At 44.0% G+C, this 22,759-nt stretch overlaps 1 protein-coding gene across 2 annotated transcripts in view; it reads right to left on the bottom strand.

Annotated features, from left to right (window-relative positions):
* Nucleotides 1-22,759, bottom strand: part of nlgn3a (neuroligin 3a) — a 115,632-nt gene that overhangs the window by 75,686 nt on the left and 17,187 nt on the right. The window contains exons 2-4 of one of the 2 annotated variants that reach the window (XM_076738446.1): nucleotides 16,362-17,073; nucleotides 15,227-15,286; nucleotides 5,183-5,242 (exon numbers count right to left, since the gene is read on the bottom strand). In XM_076738446.1, coding sequence (XP_076594561.1) covers nucleotides 5,183-5,242; nucleotides 15,227-15,286; nucleotides 16,362-16,833 — 592 coding nt within the window. In that variant the 5' untranslated portion in view covers nucleotides 16,834-17,073. The remainder of the gene's footprint in view (nucleotides 1-5,182; nucleotides 5,243-15,226; nucleotides 15,287-16,361; nucleotides 17,074-22,759) is intronic. The other variant, XM_076738447.1, reaches the window with a different exon arrangement.

Genomic DNA, 22,759 nt, shown 5'->3' with positions numbered 1-22,759 from the left:
TAGCAGGACCTGAGGAGCACAACCTTTCACAGGAGCATCACAGCGGCTCTGGACTGATTGGAGTGTCAGTGGGAGGCAAACTCAGGCCTGAGCTGAGCCTCTAAGTGTTGCCGCTGTAAGTGAAACCCACCAGGAGGGCCGGGAGTACTCGTTTCTTCCTCCTCTATCTTATCCCCCCCTCTCCCTTGTGCTGCCACCTTTTTGTCCTTTGCCTCTCAGTCCACTGAAAACAGCCAGTCATACGCACGGTATATTTGACGTTAAAGCGCCCCCAGATGCGGCCAAGACACTCCAGAGTGGGGCAGGACAAAGGCGAGCGGAGATAAGTGTCGTGGCATTCACAGTGTCAACACTTGGTGAAACATGGTGGCTGTCAGCGGCTATCAGCGAGGTCTGCGGTCGGCGCACGGGGGGGTGGGGGGGGGTGACAATGTCCTGATGTGGCAGGACATGACATGCACCCTACTGTAGTGCTCTTGTCAGGCCCAGCTTCACGCTTCACTCATGACAAGTCCATTACCGGCCATGTTCACGTTTAAGGACTGCATTTAGTTTAACTGGGGAGCTCCTCGCAAAACAGGCAGCGTAATTACACCGAATTATACAGCAGCTTGTGCTGTTGTACAAGTCACTGACAGTATTCTGAATGTCAGCCTTGGAGGGGGAAAAAAGGCTGAAATGAAGGAACACACAGTAACAAATCTTCTATTTTGCACTCACAGAAGACAGTAGAAGGAAGACAACATAGAAAAAAAAAGAAAGCTGTTGCATAGCTGTTGCTATTTTAAGCCAGTGGGCTTTCAGTGCCAGCACATCATCAGGGGTGATGGAACGGGCAGGAAAAGAGCACCTTATAGATGGAGTGTGTCACAGTCCACCGTGTTCTCCACAACACTTGACATTTGCGAGGGTAACTCAGGTATATCTTATGTATATAAAGGAAAACTGAGTACGGCATTATATGAAAAAGAGATGTGTGTGAGAGTGAATCTTGACATCGCTAGAGTAAATGTAATGGGAGGAATGACCTTTGTGTGAAGGTGACTTTTTGCTCCCTGGCTGGTGTGTTTGTGTGTTAAATATAAAAATATGTTGGCAACAGGGCAGACAGAGAGCAGTGTGTATGAGGATGGAGAATGAAGAGAGATGGGGAGAGACACTGGGCTGAGTAAAATAAAAGGGGAGACACGGTGAGAAGCCTACAAGGCTATTAGCCAAAGCCCCCTACAGCTGGCCTGGATCTAGATGAGAGGAGAAAGCTGCAGAGGTGCTGTCATCCCTAAGACTCACAGATAGCTGTTTGCTCCTCAAGTGAATGAAGACAAACCCTTTAGCCTGTCAGGGAAGCCTGCTGTCCTTGATGCTGGCCGCAAAAAGCTGATGTTACACTGTACAAACACACTGAAGGGTTGATGACAGCACACCAATAAACACATTGCAGAGGCACACATGGCGCAACCCCCCTCGGACCTACTGTGGCACCGCATAAGGAAAGAGCCTCAATGAGATAATTCAAAGTCTATCTCCACGCTTGTTTCACTCTTCAGATTTTTCAAAAGCAGTGCGTTTTTTCATGTTTTTGACTTGCCAATTATTTTGTGCCACTCAAGAGTAAGGACTACACACACATAAACATATCACACGCACATACAACACAATACATATATATATTTTCGTGTGTGTGCGTGTGTGTCAGTATCAGTAGGTCTTGCACTCCCATCTTCTGAAAGGCTCAAACGATGCCTTTGCAGATCAGCCATTAGCAGCAATGCTTATCTTGGAAAGAAGCTGAGCAGCAGCATTCCAAATATCTCTGCATAAATGAGCTTCAAGGGGCATCATTCCTCGTTCCCGCCACATCAGAGAGAATAGGATAGTGGCAGAATGGGGAGAATGGTGTGTGAACTGCCCCCACTGCCGATTCACCAGTCTCCAGCCTGCCTGAGCTGAGCTGAGGGTTTTGCCGGATGGGGATCCAGTCAGGCTTGTGCAATGGAATTAATGGTAATACCCAGGCAGGTGGAGCTCAGCTCTGCTCCCTGGCACAGCAACGATGGAGCGCTTCTCTGGGGGTGGGGGTATGTGTGTGTGTGTGTGTGTGTGTGTGTGTGTGCGTGTGTCTGTTGTCTTATTCGATGGTTACTTCTAGAGCTTGGGAGCAAGCATTGTGTATGTGTACAATGTGTACAAGTGTGCATGTGTACATGCTTCACTGATTTAATGGGTGTGGGTGTTGATGTTTGAGGTTGTGCGCACTCACACTGGGTGGAAGCATGCCTTCTGATTAGAGCTAGAGTGCCAAATGACACACACACACACACACGCACACACACACACACACACACACCTACTTTTCATCAACGGGAGAGGCCGAGGCAGCAGTGGCACAAGACACTCCAGAGGTGCAGTGAGGACCGCTGCCTCTCTCTGCCTCACATTGGGCACAGCACCTGGGCTCCACTGCCATGTTCCACCTGGGAGATTTAGGTCCTACACAGCCCCACTTCCTCTATTTACATGCCCACCTTTATCTAACAACAGCAGGTAGGTGATTGAAAGCTCTCTTTTACGGTGCAATAACAGCCTCTGTAAAATTGAGTCTTGATTGTGGGCCGATGTAAATCACAGCATCTTGGCCCACGCGCTCGTGTTGCTGGAGGGAGTGTCGCACAGAATTTGAATGCACTTTGGGTTGTGTCAGGGGGTTGACTGTTGCTCAGACAGACAGACGGAGACACAAAGGGACCAGCAGAAAGACACCAGGAGAGACAAACAGAAGGTGAATACAAGGAGATGTACTGTAAAAAAAAAATTAAAAAAAAAGGTCATTATGTTCTTATGTCATATATATGACAGTTTGCTTATCTCCTTGTCTCCATTGAGTGTTTTTACTGACTGTTCTGCTGCCTTTTTTAATTGCAATTTTATATATTACATTACATAACATAACATAACCCATTACATAGGTTACTCACATTTCTTTGGCAATTTTGTTCCAATAAGACTAATCTGAATTAGAATTTAAGAGCGTGTCTGGAGGTTATAACGGACAGGAGGGCGGCTCAAATATCGTGGAGGGAGGGGGGAATTAGCCCATGATAGACAGACTGCCAACTGAGACAGCATGGTAATGTTGGGATGAACAGACTGAGAGATGGAGGGGGTTAGACAGAGAAACCAGAGAAGACAGCAGCTCTCTGGACTGAATGAGAATATGTGGATAAGAGGTGCATCAGCTAAAGAGGGAGAGACTGGGAGTTCTGCTTGTGTGCTGATTCTACTTGCCCTTTAACTTGAATAAAAAAAGATTACTATTACCCACAATAATAGTACAGCCACATGTGAAAGCAGTAGTATGTAAGACAGCTTTACAAAGACTTTGGTTTGTGCAGTGTGCTCAACCATCCTTCAGTGGGGACTGAAGTCTCTTCATCACAGAGTGTACCAGTTCTCTTTTTTTGGGGGGTGGGGGGGTGGGGGTGGGGGTTATAGAGAAACAGAGGGGTGTCTCTGAACACTGGTGTCACATGTCGGCTCCATGACACTTGAAAACAGACATACTTGCCAAAACAATGAAAATCTTCTGGATCATTCTTTGGGATTGATGGCCCGCTTTGTCACACATGCATTAGTTACAGTGCAGTGGCAAGGATACTGCAGGGACTGTATTGTGCTTCTACGGTGATGCTCCGCAAATAGCATTAGTTGCGCTCAGTAAAGACTTGTCATATTTTCAGTGAGGCTGGTCTTGCACAACAGCTTGGAGACCAAGCCACAGTGCACGCATGCAAAGACTTGCCAGACAAAGGGATCGGCACTTGTCAGCAATTTTGAACGGACTTAGGGCTACAAACACTGACGCATGTGGGCTTGCTTGGGGGAAGACAAACATCCACGTGAGCGCATGCATACGCGCTGTCGAGCCGACAACTGAAGGCAGTGTGGCTCCAGTTGTAACAGCTCGCCCTGGGCTTGAATGAGAAACACCTGTGTGTCAAAGTGGTGCCATGGCAACGCTTCCTGCTCTGTGATCAAGGCCAGCGTGAGGCTTCTTTCTGAAAGGAGAGCCCACTGGCAACGAAGAAGGTGCTCAAGTAGAAACCCTTAAACATCTGGAAAGAACCCTGGCCAGCCGGCCTCAGCTGGGTTTAAAACCCAACGCAGGATCCCCCAGCAAAGCATTAACTGTGCCAAGAATCAAGACAAATAAGCGACAGGATACGGCAACTTGGTGTGACATCTCAGTTTTCCTGCCAAATAGAAGGTCCATATGCCCTAAACATGTGCTAAGGTCCCAAACAGCTTCGCTCCACGCATAAAGATGAATCTCCTTCATCAAATATACACATAATGCGCAAAAATCCAATCTGTCCCTAACAAACAAATGGGGCATAAATCAAGGGCTCAACCTTGATACCCAACATCATGCCTGCATCACCTGCCTTACTGTGGGGAAGGAAGGCGAGGGCGGGGCCATATCAAGGGTTTGATTTAGATTCAGAGACTTAAGCCGTTTCTGTTGCAGCACAAGAATCATCTCTCACTCTAATCTCGGCAGAGATCCACCCTGAGCCAGGAATATCCCAAGATAAATATGGAAAGTGAACAATGCGATTGCTGAGCAGCAACTTCCCATTTTCTACACCTCTCGCCTCTAATCCTCTCCAGCAGCACTCCTGAACTGCCGCTCCTCATCTAAATCTGCTGGCAGACCTGGTGAACAGTCTGATATTACACTGCTGCTTCACTTCCCCTCTGCCATTATCGCCACAAATACAGCTGCTGGCCACACCTTCAGAGGGGGCTCTCACCACTGCCGCTGCCCTTGTAATAACAGTTGCTCCAGTCACCATGAGAGATATTAAAATGACTCAACCCGGGCTTGGTTATCTCGACAGCTACTAGATCCCACCTGACTCCGAAGCCAAACGCTCCACTCATCAGCTGAATTTAGATGCTTTGGAGGAGGAGACCTCACATTCACTCACACACACACACACACACACACACTCTACCATCTGATCAAAGACAACATTGTTCTACAGACTGTAATGTGACAGGGGTGCTTGATGATTGCATTTGCAATTAAAAACAAATCAAAGAAAAACCAGAAATGATCAGAAAACAGTGACATTTTTAGGAAAGAAACTCATGCACCATCTTTGTTCACCATGGAAAATACCTTCATCTTCATCACCGTCGTTATCCGATAAATCCTCGCCCTGTTTTTTTGCATGGGCCCCTGTTATTGAAGCAGGGAGAGACATAGAGAGGCACAGGGAAATTCAAAATAGCATGTTTGGCAACACACAGATGGGAAAAGAGGCAGTTCAACAAAAAGCAGCATTTGAGACCACATGCATATAATAACAATGTTAATTGAAATAAACAATTCACATTTAGACACTTTGTCAAGGGCTTTTCTTATCAACACTCACAGCATATTAAGAGAAAAGTAAACATTTTGTTTAATAGAATACAAATTAAAAAAGGCGACACTAAAAAAAAAGAAAGAAAGAAAAAAAAGAATCAAAACACACCTGACAGAAGGTAATCTAAACACACTCCACGGTCAATCATAGCATATTCTGGAGCAGAGTCATACACCACTGGCAGTTTCAGAAAAAAAAAAACTTTTCAGATTTATCAGGAAAACCCTCCGAGTCCAATCCTATATGTTTGGGTAACAACGCTATTAGCTTAAAGGATTGCTGCAAAAATGACCAGCTACGACATGTAATCCTGATTGGTTTTCATTGCAGTTTGGAAATGACTTTTCCAGCAGGGCTTAAGTGTTCTTAAACAACAATTTAGTAACTTTCTGTTTTCTTTGGAATATGTGCCGCACATCAATTCTAACAGTTTAAAAGACCATGAATAAAAGGCAAATAAAATGATATTAACAGAAAATGGGGTTGCTGGCAAGTTTAAGAATCTAAAAACCAGGATGCAGAAAACTGTTTGAAGAGCAGGGTTTACACTACAAGCAAAATCATGTGCAGGACTTCCCTGAAGAAGTCACATGATTGTGTGCATCATGTATACTCAGTTATATCTCTTTGACCTGAACAGTAGGTAATATATGCTGTTGTCCTTGTGCTACATTTTACTATGAATATCTATCCCCTTAGGGCACCGCATACTGTGCACAAACATAGTGTAGAGGCCCTATCTTCACCTACCACTTACACAGCAGTATTTTCACATATCTAGATATGGACAACCATGTACAATCATTTTTTGTTGCACACAGTCAGTTGGTCAATCCATCAGTCCATCCATTCAACAGTCCATCAGTTTCTGACAAGATTTTAGAGAGACAGTTTTGGTGATACTCTGACCTTTCATCCAGCACCACTGTCAGCTCAGAGTTTCCTCCTGAGCAATGCTCCATTCAGTAAATCTCAATGATTTGGTGAGCTTGGACTTTTCCTCTGTTGCAATCACAAGGCCACTATGAATATGATTTAATATTGAAATGTAATCGGCTGATTGTCACAGAATTAACTGAACCGTTCATTATTTCCAGAAGATGTCTGGTATTTCCACAGTGTTAAACAGCAGGCATGGGCCTGACCCTTGCCTGAAACAAACATCACCTTCACTAACATCATAAATAATACAATGTTTATGAAATATTTACCTTTTAGGAAAAAGAGTGAACTTGTTATTTCACACAGCAAATGCCTTAATGAGTGTGGCTGTTGTTTAGACTGTCATCTACTAACTAAATTAATCAGAAGACAACATATGTCAGGATGTGGGTGACTTGAGACTAAGACTCTTTAAAATATTATGTCTTTCAGTCAGTTTGGTGCAGTCAGAGACAGACAGCATGCAGTGTGGACACAGAAGTCAGAATCCATATAAACCTCTTTGGCATAGGTTAGACAGCTTTTATCTGAATGAATGCGCCGCCATGCCTGAATACCTGATCAGATGTTAACTGATAGATGCAATATATGCATAATGTAACGGGCTGAGTGTAATGAGATTTACTGACCAGATTCAAGCTCTCCAAAGTGGGGATGCCATTTGAATTTGTTGATTTCGCCATCTGCACAATGACCTTGTTCAGTCTGTCCAGATGTGTCGGATGTGTAGAGTATAACAGAGCTTAATGAATAATGCAGTCTGCATGGGCTGCTATATCATTCGCTATCTTCAGACTTGCAAACATAATCACAGACTACAACAATGTCAAGCTTACAGCACTTGCTTAGCTTCTATGTCACCCTGTCTGGCAATCTGATGAATGACAGCAAGTTGTGGAAGCCGTTGTGGGAGGGTGTGTAGGAGCAGGAGCAGGCTTTCAAAATGTACTGGAAATTTAAGGTGAAGGGCTTGCTTGGTGTGGTAGGTCATACATCCTCTCTCAAGCCACTGGGTAATTAGATAAAAATTTATAATCCATTAACAACATACATTATGAAACACTTCTGGGTCAAAAAAGCTCCGGGTATCAGAACACGAGGGGCTTTGTTGATGATACAATACAGAAATGCCGATTTGAGTATTGCAGTCATGAGTTTGAACGGTTATCAGACGCCAAATACTGCACAACTCTGGCATGTTATCATGGCGGTGACCATTTACACTCTCATCGCTACAGTTGCCACAGAAACAGCAGGAACATGGCATAAATGCGACAAAGTAATCTACCTGGAATGTGTGCTCGCGCTGCAGGATAACGCTGCATTATGTTGAAGTAAAACATCCTCATTGAAGTGAATAGGGGGGCTGTGCTGTTTCACAAAGTGCTCGTCTCAGTCTAAAAACGGCCTCAGTCTTAGAGTTTGGCAGGTGTAGCACTTTAAAGTTGAACGAATTTCATAGCAGCACAAGCTCACAGTCAGGAGCATCTTCCTCGTGTAGGAAGTGACTGCCATCAAGATCAGATGTCACGTCTCTCTCATGTAGGCTTCAAGGAAACCTCCGAAAATGTTTTAGCAGAATAAAAGCCGGCAGTCAAATAAAAGGGTTTCACCTCCTTCAACAGCCTTCTTTATGGCTTGTTGGGGATTACGCTTATTCTAGCGTTCACTGTGCCATTGACGTGCTAAAACAACGAGGTTATTGAGTGATAGTGCTTCAGACAGGCATAGATTGGATGGCAGGTGTCGACAGGGAAGCTCTGTCACTTTGAATCGTGTTGTCTGTGAGCCTGCCTGTGTGTGTCAAACACTGGATCTATAATAGGCACCGCAAACATGTGACATCCGCAGTGACTCAGCAAACGAGCCTATATTTGACCTTGAATCTTTTAATGTGATGCCGCTGCGAGAGATTGTGAAATTAAAATAAAACTTCAGTGATCTGATGAATTTCTTTGCATTACCGGCCTCCGCAAGCCAACATTTGCATCGCCTCAAAACAAGCGGGATCTAGAGTAACAGCTATTATTCATGTTCCTTGACAAGCAAAATAGAAACCTGTCGCATTTATCAAATCAGGTTCAAAGAAACTGCATTTGATGGGCTCACTTGTTACATAAAGGCTATTGAAATTCAACATTTCACCAGGATGGAACTGCAAACAAAAGACACTCCAGTTGTTGGCTGAAGAGTTTTACATGACTAAACCCTAGCGTGCACGCCTACGTACACACACACACACACACACACGCACACACACACACACACACACACACACGCACACACACACACACACAGATATAGAGTGCTCTCAGACTCTAGAGACTTCTTCACTGAATCCAGAATTCACTCAATACATCGTGGAAGGGCTAAATGTTAACTGCCTTTCCTTTGCTGGAAAAAGGTTCGCTGACAATAGATGGGCCTTGGAGTTAAATATCAGAAAGGTCACAATGTGGAAAGGGACTTAGTGAAATGTGAAATGTTGCAGCCTTGACAATTTAGAGCAGTTATATTCAGTCTCTAATCCTCAGGTGGCCATTTTTCTCTTTCAGAGTGCCTGGGTCTGTCTCTCCTCCTGTCCTTCTCCTCTGTCTGTCTGTCTGTCTGTCTGTCTGTCTGTCTCCATCTCTCTCAATCTGTCTCCTGGTTTAGAGGTTAAGGAACAGCTTGGGAGGGACACATAAGAGAGAATGATGGAGAATGCAGCTAAAAGGTTAAGGAGGCTGTAATCCTGCAGTAAAGGACAGCCAAAACTCACACTGCGCTTCAGCTGTTCCCAAAATAAAATAACAAATAAAAGGCGGCCAAGTTGTCTTTCTGCCTGTCCACAGCTCGATAATGGAAAGAGACAAGTTTAACAGAGACCACAGGCTTCTGCGTATGGTGGCAAGCTAACACTCTGGGGTCTCTTACTTCTACTCTTGATCCCTAATCAACCATATATTTCCCATCCTTGGCAAAAAAGCCTACAATGCACAAATATCTTAGAAAGGCAATCAACACTTACTAGATTTAGGACTTCTTAGTCTTCTGTCTGTTATTTAAGTAAGGGCTGCACCACAGTTGACTATGCATCATGACTGGTTTCAGAAAGCCAGAACAATGCAGGTATGTAGCCTTCAACACCAGGAGACCTAGATGCACAACGCGCAGACTGGATGTCTTTTTTTCCCATGCAAGTACATTGAGTGCAATGTTTAAACCGGAGCACCCATATTTGATCAACATAGCCGATTCTGAATTCTCATTTTGCAATTGTTGGAACATATTGTATGTATGTGCACGAGCACCCAGGTGGCTTGATTCACACCCTGCAGTTGGCTTCATGCTTACTTCGATTTTTTTCTTTTTTTCACCCTTTAAAATGGGTAAAATCTTATTTCATTGGAGAGCTATCTGTAGCGCATTGATTCAATCAGCCCTTTAACCTTTCCGCTCTCACTCTCTCCCACAACCACACTGATGAAGGATCCCTTCCTCTACATGCATACTCTGAATCAAAACATGATGATGTGGGAGAGGAGGGATTTTTGTTGGCTTTTCCAATGAACACTTCATGAACACTTCTGCACAAATTTATCCCAAACTGATGCATGCGAGTGAACGTTAAGTCTAAGGGTGGATCTCTGCCTAAGCCTGTCCATGTTCTTAACACAACGCTGTCAGTCTCAGAGACCTAACTCTTCAAATAAGTAATTAGTAAGCTCGTCAGGAGCCTAGCTAGTAACAGTAACTATGGTCAAGTGAGTGTCATTCACGAAAACCCAATCAAGCCAGCTGAAAAGCACAAAAGACTCGCAGTTATTTGACACTATGTGGTGCAATATTTGCAGTAGAGCTCTCTTCAGTATTATTTAATAATTAATTTAAGAGCATGGGTATGACTCCATCCACACGCACACACAAGCAACAATGGCAGTGAGGATGAGGACTGCAAATAAGCAAACATGGATGTGCAGTCTAAAAAATCAGATGTGCAAACATTTTAGGAGGAAAGAACTGCACTCGAAACACCTGTTAAACCACAAGGAAACAAGCAACGTGTTCGCAAGAAAGCTCCACAGGGCACCTTTAACCTCTTCATCTATGCCAAATGCACTGACAAGTACATCATTAGAGAGGCATGATGTGTGGCAAAGCATTCTTCAGTTTACAAGGATGCCAAATTTGTCAGCCATAAAAACACAGGTTTGAATGATTAAGCCCACTTAAAGGAGAGATTTAAGGGATATCGGGGTTCAAGGGTCTAGATCTAAGCCAACAGAGATCCAACCAGAAGCAACAAATAAATAGTGTTTTCCCCTTTAACGGGGCTCCACAGGCCGTGTCCTCTATTCCTTTTTAGTTTGGGATAAACAAAGAACAGAACAGTGATATTGAGCCTTGGACTGACTGTGGAAGCTGGACAGCACAGCAGCAGGAGGCCTCTGAATAGGAACTTCCTGCTCAGGCTGCGTCTTGCATCTCAAGTCAGTGTGACTGGATCTGCCGCTGGCTGGTTACAGCCCTCATTCACTGGGGTCATCTACTGTCCCAGACAGATGATCATAGATGATTATAGAAGTAATTTTCTGTCAAACAAAAGTGGGCATCTGCTCTATTTTCAAATCGCACAAGCCAATATTTGTTCTTGTCTTGTTGGAAAGTTTTTGTGCTGTCTGCTCGGTGTACAGATTTCCTCGGCAGCACTCAGGGAGTAGCCCCTCCTTCCCTGAGGCAGGGTTGAGTCCGCCAACCAACGGGATTACCATGGTGTGTTACTGTCTGCCATAGCCCAGATGCAGTCAAACCAAGATTGGGGCTCTTTCACAGTTTTTACAGCTCTTGAGCATCTGGAGGTCATCTGGTAATAGGAAAAAAAATGTCCAGTGTTTCTGCTGGGGTAGTTAATCTACAGGTTTGGCAACTGATTGGGCTGTTCAGTACTGGCACCGGGCTGCGTAACACATGGCAGCCTGCTGCCTGTGAGGGCTGCATAAGAATGATAGCTGAGTGGTCCAAATCAAGCCAAAATGTACAACAGATTTCGCTGCACTTATCTCAAATAAACTCATGATGAGGGATGAATTTAGGAGTCAGGAAGGTTGATCTCAGAGTGTCTCTCAGAAGCGGTATTATTCAGACACAGACCAGCGTGAAGGACTCTAAGGACGGGTTTTACAAGCAGGTTACGAGCAGCGAAAGAGACATGCTGTAAAGCCCCGCAGAAAATAATGTGCATATTGCATAAACAGGCAGCACACAGAACAGTGAGAGCACCTTATCACCACAACTCTGCCACAATGAGGACCTCATCAAAAGGATGTGATTTTACGGATCTTTTAAAGTTTGTCAATCAATTTAACAATGTAAACCTCTTTTTTAAGATAAAGATTGACCTCATCGGGGCTTGTTCTCGCAAAATTGACCCATCTCGAGCCAATCTAACACTCTGAGGCTGAATAGTGCTTAGCTGTGTCCCCGCACATCATTACCCCTCTCCTCACTCCATTCACTTTGACTCAGAGCAGAGAGAATGAGTGATATAACCCAGGCTCCAGTGTCTGCCTCTTTCGCTGCTCTGTGGCCTGTGTGCGCACTTTAAGGCCACTTCAGAGAGAGCAGTGGGCTACAGTGCTGATCTTGCACATTGGACCACCTCCACATGACCTCGTGACTACCTGCTTGGACATCTTGGTCATGCACTGCTGCACTAGTCTATCAAAAGAAGGGGCAGCCATTTTATGAATTACACTGTAGTCAGTGTAAACATCAAATAGTTTCTGAACAAAGAGCAATGCTCTGTTGTGTTTGCACTGTCAAAATTAGCTGGTGCATAACAACACCAGCTCTGAATACCAACCAACCATAGTGAAAAAAAGGAACATCTAGTCCAATTTTGAGCCTTCTATTATTCTTTGAATGAATCTGTCTTTGATCTTTTGTCAGGACACTACTGTGTGGTTTTCTTCTGTTGAATGTAGGAAGATGAGCCACATCTTTGATATCAGTGAATCAAGTCTTACACAATGCCCAGGTCCATATGGAGGACTTTCTCAGTAACTTTCGACCTCTTGACAGTCATACAGAGAGTTATACATATATATTCTTACCACTACTCTGCTACTCACACTGCACATTCTGTTACATATTTATACTTATGGCTCCACAATGTACAAATCATCATATACAAACCACTTGTCTAATAAAACAGAAGAATCTAACCAAGATCACCATCCATCCATTTCCTTCCACTTATCCACGACTGGCAGCAGGCTAAGCAAGGTAGTCCAGATGTCCCTCTCCCCACAAATGTTTTCCAGCTCCTCCTGGGAGATCCCAAGGCATTCCCAGGCCACATAACATATTGTGCATAATCCCTCCAGCGTGTTCTGGGTTAACCCTGTTGGACGTGCCCAGAAAACCTCAGAAAGGAGGCTGCCCAGGAGGCATCCTGATCAGATGCCTGCACCACCTCAACTGGCTCCTTTTGGCACAAAGGAGCAGCAGCTCTACCCAGAGCTGCCTCCACATGTCTGAGCTCCTCAACCTATCTTGAAGGCTGAGCCCAGTCACCGTACAGCTGAAATCTCATACCTTCGGTCACTACCCAACACTTGTGTCCATAGGTGAGGGTTTGAACATGGACTGACTGGTAAATCAAAAGCTTTGCCTTCCGAGTCAGCTCCCTTTTCACCACAGTGGTGTGACACAACGCCTATATTACTGCTGACGCCGCACCAATCCGCCTGTCCATCTCACGCTCCATTTTACCCTCACTCATGAACAAGACCCTGAGATACTTGAACCCCTTTGCTTGGAGCAGCAACTCACTCCCATTCCAGAGCGAGCAATCCATCGTTTCCGTCAGGGAACCATGGTCCCAGAAGTGAGGATCTCGTAACCAAGATCATGGGTGATGCATTTAACAGGGTTCATGGGCAATGTATTTTTCTCATTTAATTAGCATCACCATTGCAACAAAGGTGCTTCACGCTAGGTGAGAGGGCCATTTACTCTGTCACAGCTGCATACTGTTGCTTGGCAACAATCACACAATCATTTCATAAAGAGTCAAATACCATACTTTTTACCTGAAAATTAATCACTCTTTCCTCCAGAGGGACCACATTCACAGAGATGCAGATTGTAGTGGAAGTGTTATTAGTACTGAATGTGCACAGTGTGTATGACTCTGCTGCATTAAACAGGTCTCTATTATAAAAACATTCCAAACATTGAAATAAAAAAACATATGACCCCATTGGTATTAACCATTTTATATAACAGATCTAACTATTAAAAAGACACTAATTAAAATATTTAATGAGGGAACTGATGAACTGTTTAAACAGTTTCCCAGTTCACACTGAATTAGTCAAACAAGACTTTAACTTTGTGTTGGAAACGTTTAATCAAAACCAAAGTATGCTTCAGAGGTTGCTTTCTACATTGCCTAAGAAGGATAAATTATGCTTCATTTGCACTGCTAATTCAACATAAGCCAAGATTAGTAGAGGCAGTTTGAAAAAAAAGGTGCAACTGAAATAGAGAGCGTTTCCAGCAAGATTGAAAATTACGACCTTTGTATTTACAGCAAAAGAGGAGCTATGCAACAATTATCTCTCTGCACAATAATGTGTCACAAAACCAACATATGAAACTTATGATAAACCATTTTCTCATTACTAAACATGGGGAAGATAATTGAAAAATTCCAAGTGGAAGGGGAATATTAAAGAGATATTTCTGTGTATATTCCACAACTGGGACTAATTCAGAAGCAGAAGTGCCTGGAGGGCCAGTCTGTCTCTAACAAAATTGGTTTACCAAAGCAGAATGTACGAGCGCACAGAGTGAGGCCAAAAGCTGCCTGCTGCCTCCATGGAAATCAGCAGCAGAGGTCTCCCAGCTGAAACTGAATCTTTACTGTGGAGCGAGATATGCTCAGGATCACAGTCTTAAGGCTACTCGTAAGGTCCTAGCGCCTTCAGGCAGGCTTGTTACCAACAGTGAGATTTCAGCAGTTGCTAATGAAATTGGACTGTGTTTCTCCATGGCTGTGTGTTTGAGCATTTGCCACATGGATAGATGAAAGCTGTTGTGCCAATAAAATACCCCGCCACCCCTTATATGAACAATTGTGAATAATAAATTTAACAGAGGTGGCCCTCTACTTTTTTGTGGAAATTAAATCAAAGACTGAGGCTCCGATGCTTTCAGGTGTCGCATTTGACAAATACTTCCAATAAGCTGCCGTCTTAAGTGCTGTCAGAGCAGTCTGAAACATGACTTAAGTTCTTTGCATAGCAAGTCAAATTTTATCTTTCCAGTCTTTCAAAGTAGCACTCATGCTTCTGATTTAATCAACAGTTGTACTTAAATGAAAGAATATCTCACTTTAAGCATGGACAAGCTGTACAATAATGAAAAAAAAACAAAACAGAATAAATACATGTTATTCTTAGACATCATGCTCGTTGGGTTGACAAAGCATCATTATTTATTTAGGGACCTGAATTTTCTCTCCTTGACACACTCTCATAGTAAAACCACACTTCAGCGCGCGCGCGCGCACACACACACACACACACACACACACACACACACACACACACACACACACACACACACACACACACAGCACAACCACTCACTCATCTCACACACTCATGTCAAGGTTGATCTCAGTCACAAGTCCCACGTTCATCCCAATTAACACTTTGATTTGGGAGTTGATAGGTGGTGATATTGGCAGCTTTGGAAGGATGCACCCATCACTCTCCTCTCTCTTTCACTCTTTCAATTCCTCTCTTTCGTTCCGTGTTGGCTCTCTTTTTCTTTTTTTTCCTTTTTTTTTTTTTACATACCTCCTTTTCTACACATTTTCTTGTTGGGTTTCCTGGCACATTCCTTGGATATTCTTTTGACTGTAAAATGAACGGAAAAACTACAAAATAACAGAGAGATCTGGAAAAGATCGGATGTGACATGCAACAACTCAGACTGAGTCAGACCCCCTCTTCACCCTCTTTCCCTCCTCCTCCCACCCTCCCAGTCATCATCAACAACAAGAACAACAAAGGACCTGTTGAGAAAGTAACTGGGGTGTTGCTGCAGAAATATTCCAAAAGGGTGGAATGAATTTGCTGCATTCTGGGACACAGGAAGCCCATATTCACATGCACTTCTATTTAAGACCCATTACAGCCACACAGAAGGCAGAGAGGCTAGATTTCCAACATTTAGTAATTCACATTGTAATCTGATAACTTTGAGTGTTATTTGACAGTGCCCGTTTGATTCTCAGAGCACTTAACATTTCAAGCCCATTTTCTTGTGTGGGTCTCCTTCAAGTGGTGGAATAATAGGGAACATTTAAAAGAGTCGAAATCTAAAAATCTGAAACTTTTAGTTGTGGTGAAGCCCGATCTGTGTTTGCCTTTTGCACAGAAAATGCTTTCAGCTTTATGCAAGGACAAACTGGATAAAGCAAGGAGAGTAAAGGGTCTTACATAGGTCAGGCTGATGCCACAGGCCTCTCGTGTACCAGACAGAATATTTCACCAACCCTGCAGTAGAAGATCATTCACTTATGAGGCAGGCTACTAATCACTAATGGCTAATATCCCCAGAACAGTCAAGACAGTGGCGGTAGGAAGGTGCACCAAGTATTTCCAATCTGCTCCTTGTATGATTAGATTTCTTTCTTTTTTTAAAATTCAGTCATATTAATAAGTCATTAAGTCATCAAAAGAGGAACCTCTAACAGTGGCATGGAAGGGGAGAGTTGATGAAAAGACTAAATGAAAGATCAAGTCAAGATGGGAGGTTGAGATGATGGACACGGACACAGCATGCGCCAGACAACAGGTCATGCTCCGCGCAAAATACAGAGGTGACACAAAATCTTAAGAGGAGAGACAGAGAGAAAGAAAGGAAGGCAGAGACAGAAGAGAGGAGGAGGAGAGGTTTGGTTTCACCCTGTTTACTCGACACACTCACCATCCTCAGTTGGAACATAGATGTTTAGATAAAGACAATCCTCGTGTTGATCCTGTATGTATGTCGTAACTATATCCAGGTTGAAGGTGAACCATATTGGCATCATGATCTCTGGCACAGCATTGTGAATATTTTGGGGGCACACAGGAGCAAAGTGAGTGGCGTTCTTGATCCCCGACCAGGAGGAAGGAGGCTCTGGGGGCATGAAGCGTTTTTCTCCCACTGGGGAGGCGGCGTATGGAACCCCCAGATACTGGTCCACCGGCCCCAGAATCTCACTGGGCAGGGGCACCCTCACCCCTCGGAGTTTCCCATACTGTGTATTCACGGTGGGGTGGTAGTTCTGACCTCTCACGGCTGCAAACCACCAACAAAAACTTAATACCCACAAGGACACGCTGAAATTGGTGCAGTTGTGGGCACTGTGCCAGTTCTGCGAGGGGAGACGACTTCTCCTTGGAGAAAACCACATGGTCCTTGTGAGCGAGTGCAACTGCAAGCGACCAACATACAAGCCGGGGCACCCCCTCAGCAAACACACTGGCTTCCCGCTCAGCACTGCTGTCCAGCCACCTGAGGGACAGTCATCAGCAATACTGGAGCCTGCCGGCTTACAGGCAAGCAGAAACGGTCACAGTTATGCAGTTTCCTGTCCGCGGCGAGGTCCTTATTCACCTCTCTCTCGCTCACGAGTCAGATCTTCTATCCCGAGCTGCAAGAGAAGAAGACAGGAAAATTAATGACATTTCGCTGACAGCCCACCAGTTTGCTTCCATTTTTTAGTCAGTCATTTTTATTGACTTGTGGAGTCCTTTTCTGTCATGACATAAAACAGCTCACATAAACATGACAGAGCTCTCCGTGCTATCATCAATCCACATAATGAAGAACTTGCCTTTGACTTGGATATTGCAATTAACTGTTGAGCAACTTGTCAAGATGTGCTTAATAATGCTAACAGGACAAAATGAAAAAAATGTATTGACAGTGTTTCCCTGTTGAGCTGCAGAGGAGGGATAGTAACAAAAAGTTAGTGAAATTTAACATTGCGATTGGGGGGAAAAAAATAAAGCACTACTGCAGCAGCTGTTCTCGCGTGGGGTGGGACAGGCTCTCTATGCTGTTTCCCCCTCTGCTTCTCTGATGTCCACCCTGTCTCTCGCTTCTCTCCTGATTCAGTAAAATAAGCATTTATTTCAACCAAACCAGATCTGGTGTTGAACAGTAAAATACAAACCAATAAGGTTTTGGTGAGTTTTTTCCCTTAACACTGGAAAAACTTGTTGTCTCCATTAGTCCCTAGGACACAAAAACATGGGATTTCATGGGATGGGATGTTCCATTTGTCTGGAATATTGAAGTCTTTCAGGACACGTGGACCGGCATCAAATGGAGTAATGCGAATGATTCAACAACACAGTATAGGACATGATTTGTTTATTTGGTAATGTGTACGTATGTAAATATACCTATAGACATAGCATGTATCTTGTTGTACCGTTTGCCCTCTTATCGACATAATGCACAAAAACAGACATTTGAATAGAAGGCCCAATCATACATCATTTTTGGCCAATTTTGACAGCCTAAATGTCATGCAGCATTTTCCCGACATCTCCCTTTGGCACAGATATGAACGAGGCAGAATCTAAATTTCATCTCCCTCATTTGCTCTTACAAGAGATGACTTTTTGGGATGAACAGAAGATGAGCCAGAGGAGGATGTAGCTACAGCCGACACATGGGTGCCTCCAGTGACAGCACTGTAAATGCTAATCTACACTCCCAGGGTAAACTACGGGTGCCAGTGACAACACCTTCCCGCACTGCCTGATCAATTTTCAATTTCTGTAGCTTAAGGTCCCCCTCAGCCTTGTGGGCCTACTGCAGTGTTCGCTCTAATAACAATGGAGAAGAAAAGCCAGCATTTAGAAGAGGATATTGCATTCCAAAATGACTGCGTAAATGATTTATAATGTATCAGCAGCCGTTGGAGGGCTACTAACCACTGAGAGAAAGCAATCCTGACGTTCCTGGAGGTGCTGTTATCGCTGGGCTGCTATTCCCATTTTCTGCAGCGGAAAGTCTGCCGGTGGAAGTTGAACTCACTTCATATCAAAAACATACACATACAGTACATTTTGTAAATATTGCAGATGAGTCCACCTTCACTGATACATTTGGAAATGAAATGCGTGTGATGGACAATTCGGCTCAGAGACTCCGACAACCCGAGCACCTGCTAAGTGATAATACATGAAAAAAAGCCATAAAAGCCATCCATATCCAATCTGGGGACTAAAAGGCATGCATTGCTGGGAGGCCAAAGACTGGCAAAGGCTTCGAAATGCTAGAAAAGTCACAGTGGTCCCTTCCCTGCTCACTATGGATCACTGCAGCACAAGTCCAAAACCTAGCAGACATTACTGTCAGATCCCCATGTTTAAGGAATATACGAACTACGCTGTATGTGGAAGCATTTCATTCTTAGCTTTTATAGAAGAAAAATCCACAGCATAGGTCACAAGCCGCAGCATTTACAGCCTTAGCTACTGTGAAACCATCAAATACACCCAGTATATTAGCTGCACCAAGCTAAAACTAATTCTGTTTAACACAACAGTGTTACAGCGAATCCACAAAGGTTAGAATGTTGAAACTGTTCTCGAGAGGTGATGATTAAACTTCATGATTATTTTAGAGGATGTAGTTCATTTTGCTGTTGAGTTACATTGCGTTACACTGTGAGATGGTTTTCTAACATTTTGGCCACCCCATTTATATGCACTCAATTTCTATCAATAAAAAACATTGTCAAACCTATTTTCAGTGCATCAGTGACTAAACTACGACTCCCAAGGTGGATTTCAGCTGGAAATATATCACAAGGTTAAAATTCTGTTATTTCTAACAGGGGCTGGAAGCTGAAGATGTTCATGGCCACAGCAATCAAGATTCTTGGGTATTGTAGTATGTAATCCTCTCCATCAAGGCAAAATTACAGGCAAAAAACAAATCATAAGAAATGAAGTTGAAGTAATTCAAACTGGTGGTTCTATCGTAAATCTAACGTTAGATCATCTGGGTGAATCCTCTGTTTCCATGTTCAGTAACATTGAAGATATCATTTTAAGAACAAAATTAAATGGGAACACATTGGGGAAAAATACAGTGGCAACTTTCATGGAGGTAGATTTATTGCAGAGCTTTTCCATTGGAGTGCAGTAGTTTCAACTAGACGTACCTAATAAACTGGCAACTGAGTTTTAAACCATCATAAAAACTAAAAGAGGCACCTGACAACATTTCTGAGCCCTCTTCAAAAGCTGCAACAACTCCGATTTAAACTGATCCCCTTTACGACCTGTTGTGTGTTCTGTGGGTACGTATTGATCCCCTGAACAGCGAATGCCGCCTGCCCACAGGAGTTTTTCAAAAAGGCACCTTTTCCCATAGATCCAAGATATTCAATTGAAAAATTTAACTGAAGCCTTTTCTGTTTAGATCTGCACACGCAGCAGCACAACGAGCGTGATAACACTAATTCTAGTTGAGATAAAATACATCAGGTCACACTTTTTAATCAGGACATAGCAAGGACATAGGACAGTGTGATGGAGTGTGTGTGTTTAGAGGACACACAGCTTAGAGGACTTCATCAGTCTCCCCTCCAACAGCATCTCAGAGGTCCTCTCTGCTTTGATCTCTCTACCTGCGGAAGCACTGCCAAGGGAGGAACAGAGAGGGAGAGAGAGATTGCATGAGTTCTCCCTCATCATCCCAGAAATATTGATCGTCTCATCACCGTGGCCTTGCAGCCTATAATAAATACAACTGGGGTGATGGAGGTGGAGGCGGGGACGAGAGGAGGAGGAGGAGGGGGGGGGGGGGCGCTGTGCTGAGTCTAAAGGAGGTTATTAGCCCTTAATGCAAGACGGCACTCCACCAAGTACACGCCGTTAAACACTCTCCTCCCCAATTCTCCGGCCCCTGATTAACAGGACATGTTAAATTCAGCCTGCCCAAACCCTATTCATCAATATTCAAAAGCACCTCAACGGTACAACACATGAGTTCCCCCCATACGTATCCCATATTGAGAAGAAAATACATAGACTTCATTCCGTCTTATTTTGGTCCGAGCCCACAGCCGGGTACACTTACTGGAGAAGACCCTTTGTTCTCCAACAGCGGAGAGATCTCTGCATTGCAATAAAAGTCTGAGCACAGAGCCAAATGTACTCCTACGCCCCGACATCCCTTAGAGAGAGGCTGAATGGACTCTGATAAAAAAGGAACCAATAAGAGTTCTGAGTAGATGGAGCTTCTGACTCTCCCCACTCTGTTATTATAGTAGCTAGTCTGCAATAACGACATTCACAAAGCTGCATTAGTCCTCTGGAACATCTAACTTCAAATGAAGTGAGCCGTCCTGACCTGAGACAGCGTAATCACTGATTACAAATGCTTCTGGTGCTGTTACATTACAACTAAGGCTGAATGTGCCATTATGGAAACAATAAGAGACAGGCAACAAGACAGGAACCAGAAGACAGAAACCTACGCGCTCAGGCGGTTACCTCAGCTGAACTCATTAAAATGTGAGCGGCAACGGCAAAAACTTAATTTAGCGTCTTCACCTTCCCATTTGTGCTCCAGAAACACACCAGTCTGCATCAGTGCGAAGGCTCCATTTTGAGACGCGCTCTCATCTTGTGATAGGATTGCTCTCTGGCCTCCGCATGTCGGTAACATGGAAAATATATCTGTAAAATTGTCTACTTACACGTGTTTATTTCAAATAGGCGAACACGGATTTCAACACAGCAAAATCAATAATGAATGTACACACATATGGCCTGTCTCGTCTCGCAGGCACGCGCTTTATATAAGCTCCCGCGCTCCATGAACAACAGCACGCCATATTAAATCAAGGAGATTGGCATGTTTCAGAAACAACATTCACAAAATGTCAAAACCAAACCGCTTCATAAGGCTCCTGCTGGGAACCGGTGCCTCTGTAACAGTGAGGCACGAGGGCCCACTCTTCCCTTCCTTTGCTTTTTTTCCGTCAGACACAGAGTCTGTGCAGTCATTATTACTTAGGAGATTTGGCATTAAATCAAGGACAAAGACGCAGCACATTCTGACTGCTAATCACCACGGTGAGGCTGACATATTCTTAAAGAAGCAAAAGGGAGACGGTGAGGGATGACGGCTCTGCTGCTGTGGCCGGCCACTAAGCTGCGTGTCTCCACCCCTTCTCCTGGCTGCTGGATAAATGCTGCTGTGAGTATCATTACCAGCCAAACGGCCAAGGCAACATGGAGGGCTGATCTTGGCAGGCCAAATGAAGACAGATTCCAGGTGAGTACATGTTGAGATGAATTCTGTGGCTGCACGGCAAATAAATAATGGCCATTCTGTTAACTGCTGACGGTGCTTGGAACAACTGTTTGTTCTTCGTGACTCAAATGATAGGGACAGATTTGATCTAGAACTCTTAAAGCAGCAAGTCGAGGCAGTGGACCCATTCCTAGATCTATATTGCCTGTCCTGCTCCTGATTGCATTTCAGGGTTTAGGCAGTAATGCGATATGTGGAGGTACAGGTATATTAATCAAAGCTAACTGATTCAATTAAACGGAAAAGGACGGAGGAGGTTACATTTAAAAAATAATAAAGAAAGAAATTTCCCCAGCAGTTCATCATCCTAACTCCTATTGATCCACTGCAGAGTCCCGCTAGACACTCCTACTGAAAAAACTCAAAGTAGCTGATCACTCAAGTAGCCCACAGGGATTCTTTGAGAAACCGCAGGGGCAAGTATTGGGTCCGTCTCTAATCTAGCCGTATGTAAACACATTAAGGCTTTACACATGGCATACTCATTATCCACCCTCCCACAGATGTCATTTGCGGGGTGGGATCTGTTCTCTTGACAACATGTTTTGTGTGCGATTTCCATCCCCCTGCCAACACGGCTCCAAAGTGCTGCTAACGAAACAGAACAAGACCTGGATGGCTTCTGTCATGTATTCACATATTAACACATCACTGACTGTAAACAAGGAAAACCTCATTCAAATTGTGTTTGGTCTACACATCTCACATCTACTCCATTACAGCCCACTGGATAACTGCTATATGGGTTCTCAGCCACAGAATTACACACAATATCATATCAATCATGAGGAATTTTTAACCACGCTAGCAGTGTGGCTCGATGTGGGGCTATATCAGGCCGGTGAATTGGTCAGTAAAAAAATCCCTACACCTAATGGATGGGTTTCCGTGAAACTTAGTCCCAAGAGAAGGAATGCTACTGAGCTTTCGTCTAGCACCACCATGATGTTGGTGAATTAGTGAAATATCTCAACAACTACTAGACGGATTGG

This window comes from Chaetodon auriga, chromosome 9, assembly GCF_051107435.1.
Source record: "Chaetodon auriga isolate fChaAug3 chromosome 9, fChaAug3.hap1, whole genome shotgun sequence".
In the NCBI taxonomy this organism is placed as follows: domain Eukaryota; kingdom Metazoa; phylum Chordata; class Actinopteri; order Chaetodontiformes; family Chaetodontidae; genus Chaetodon; species Chaetodon auriga.
The sequence above is the reverse complement of the archived record's forward strand: the minus strand, read 5'-3'. Positions and strand labels throughout refer to the sequence as shown.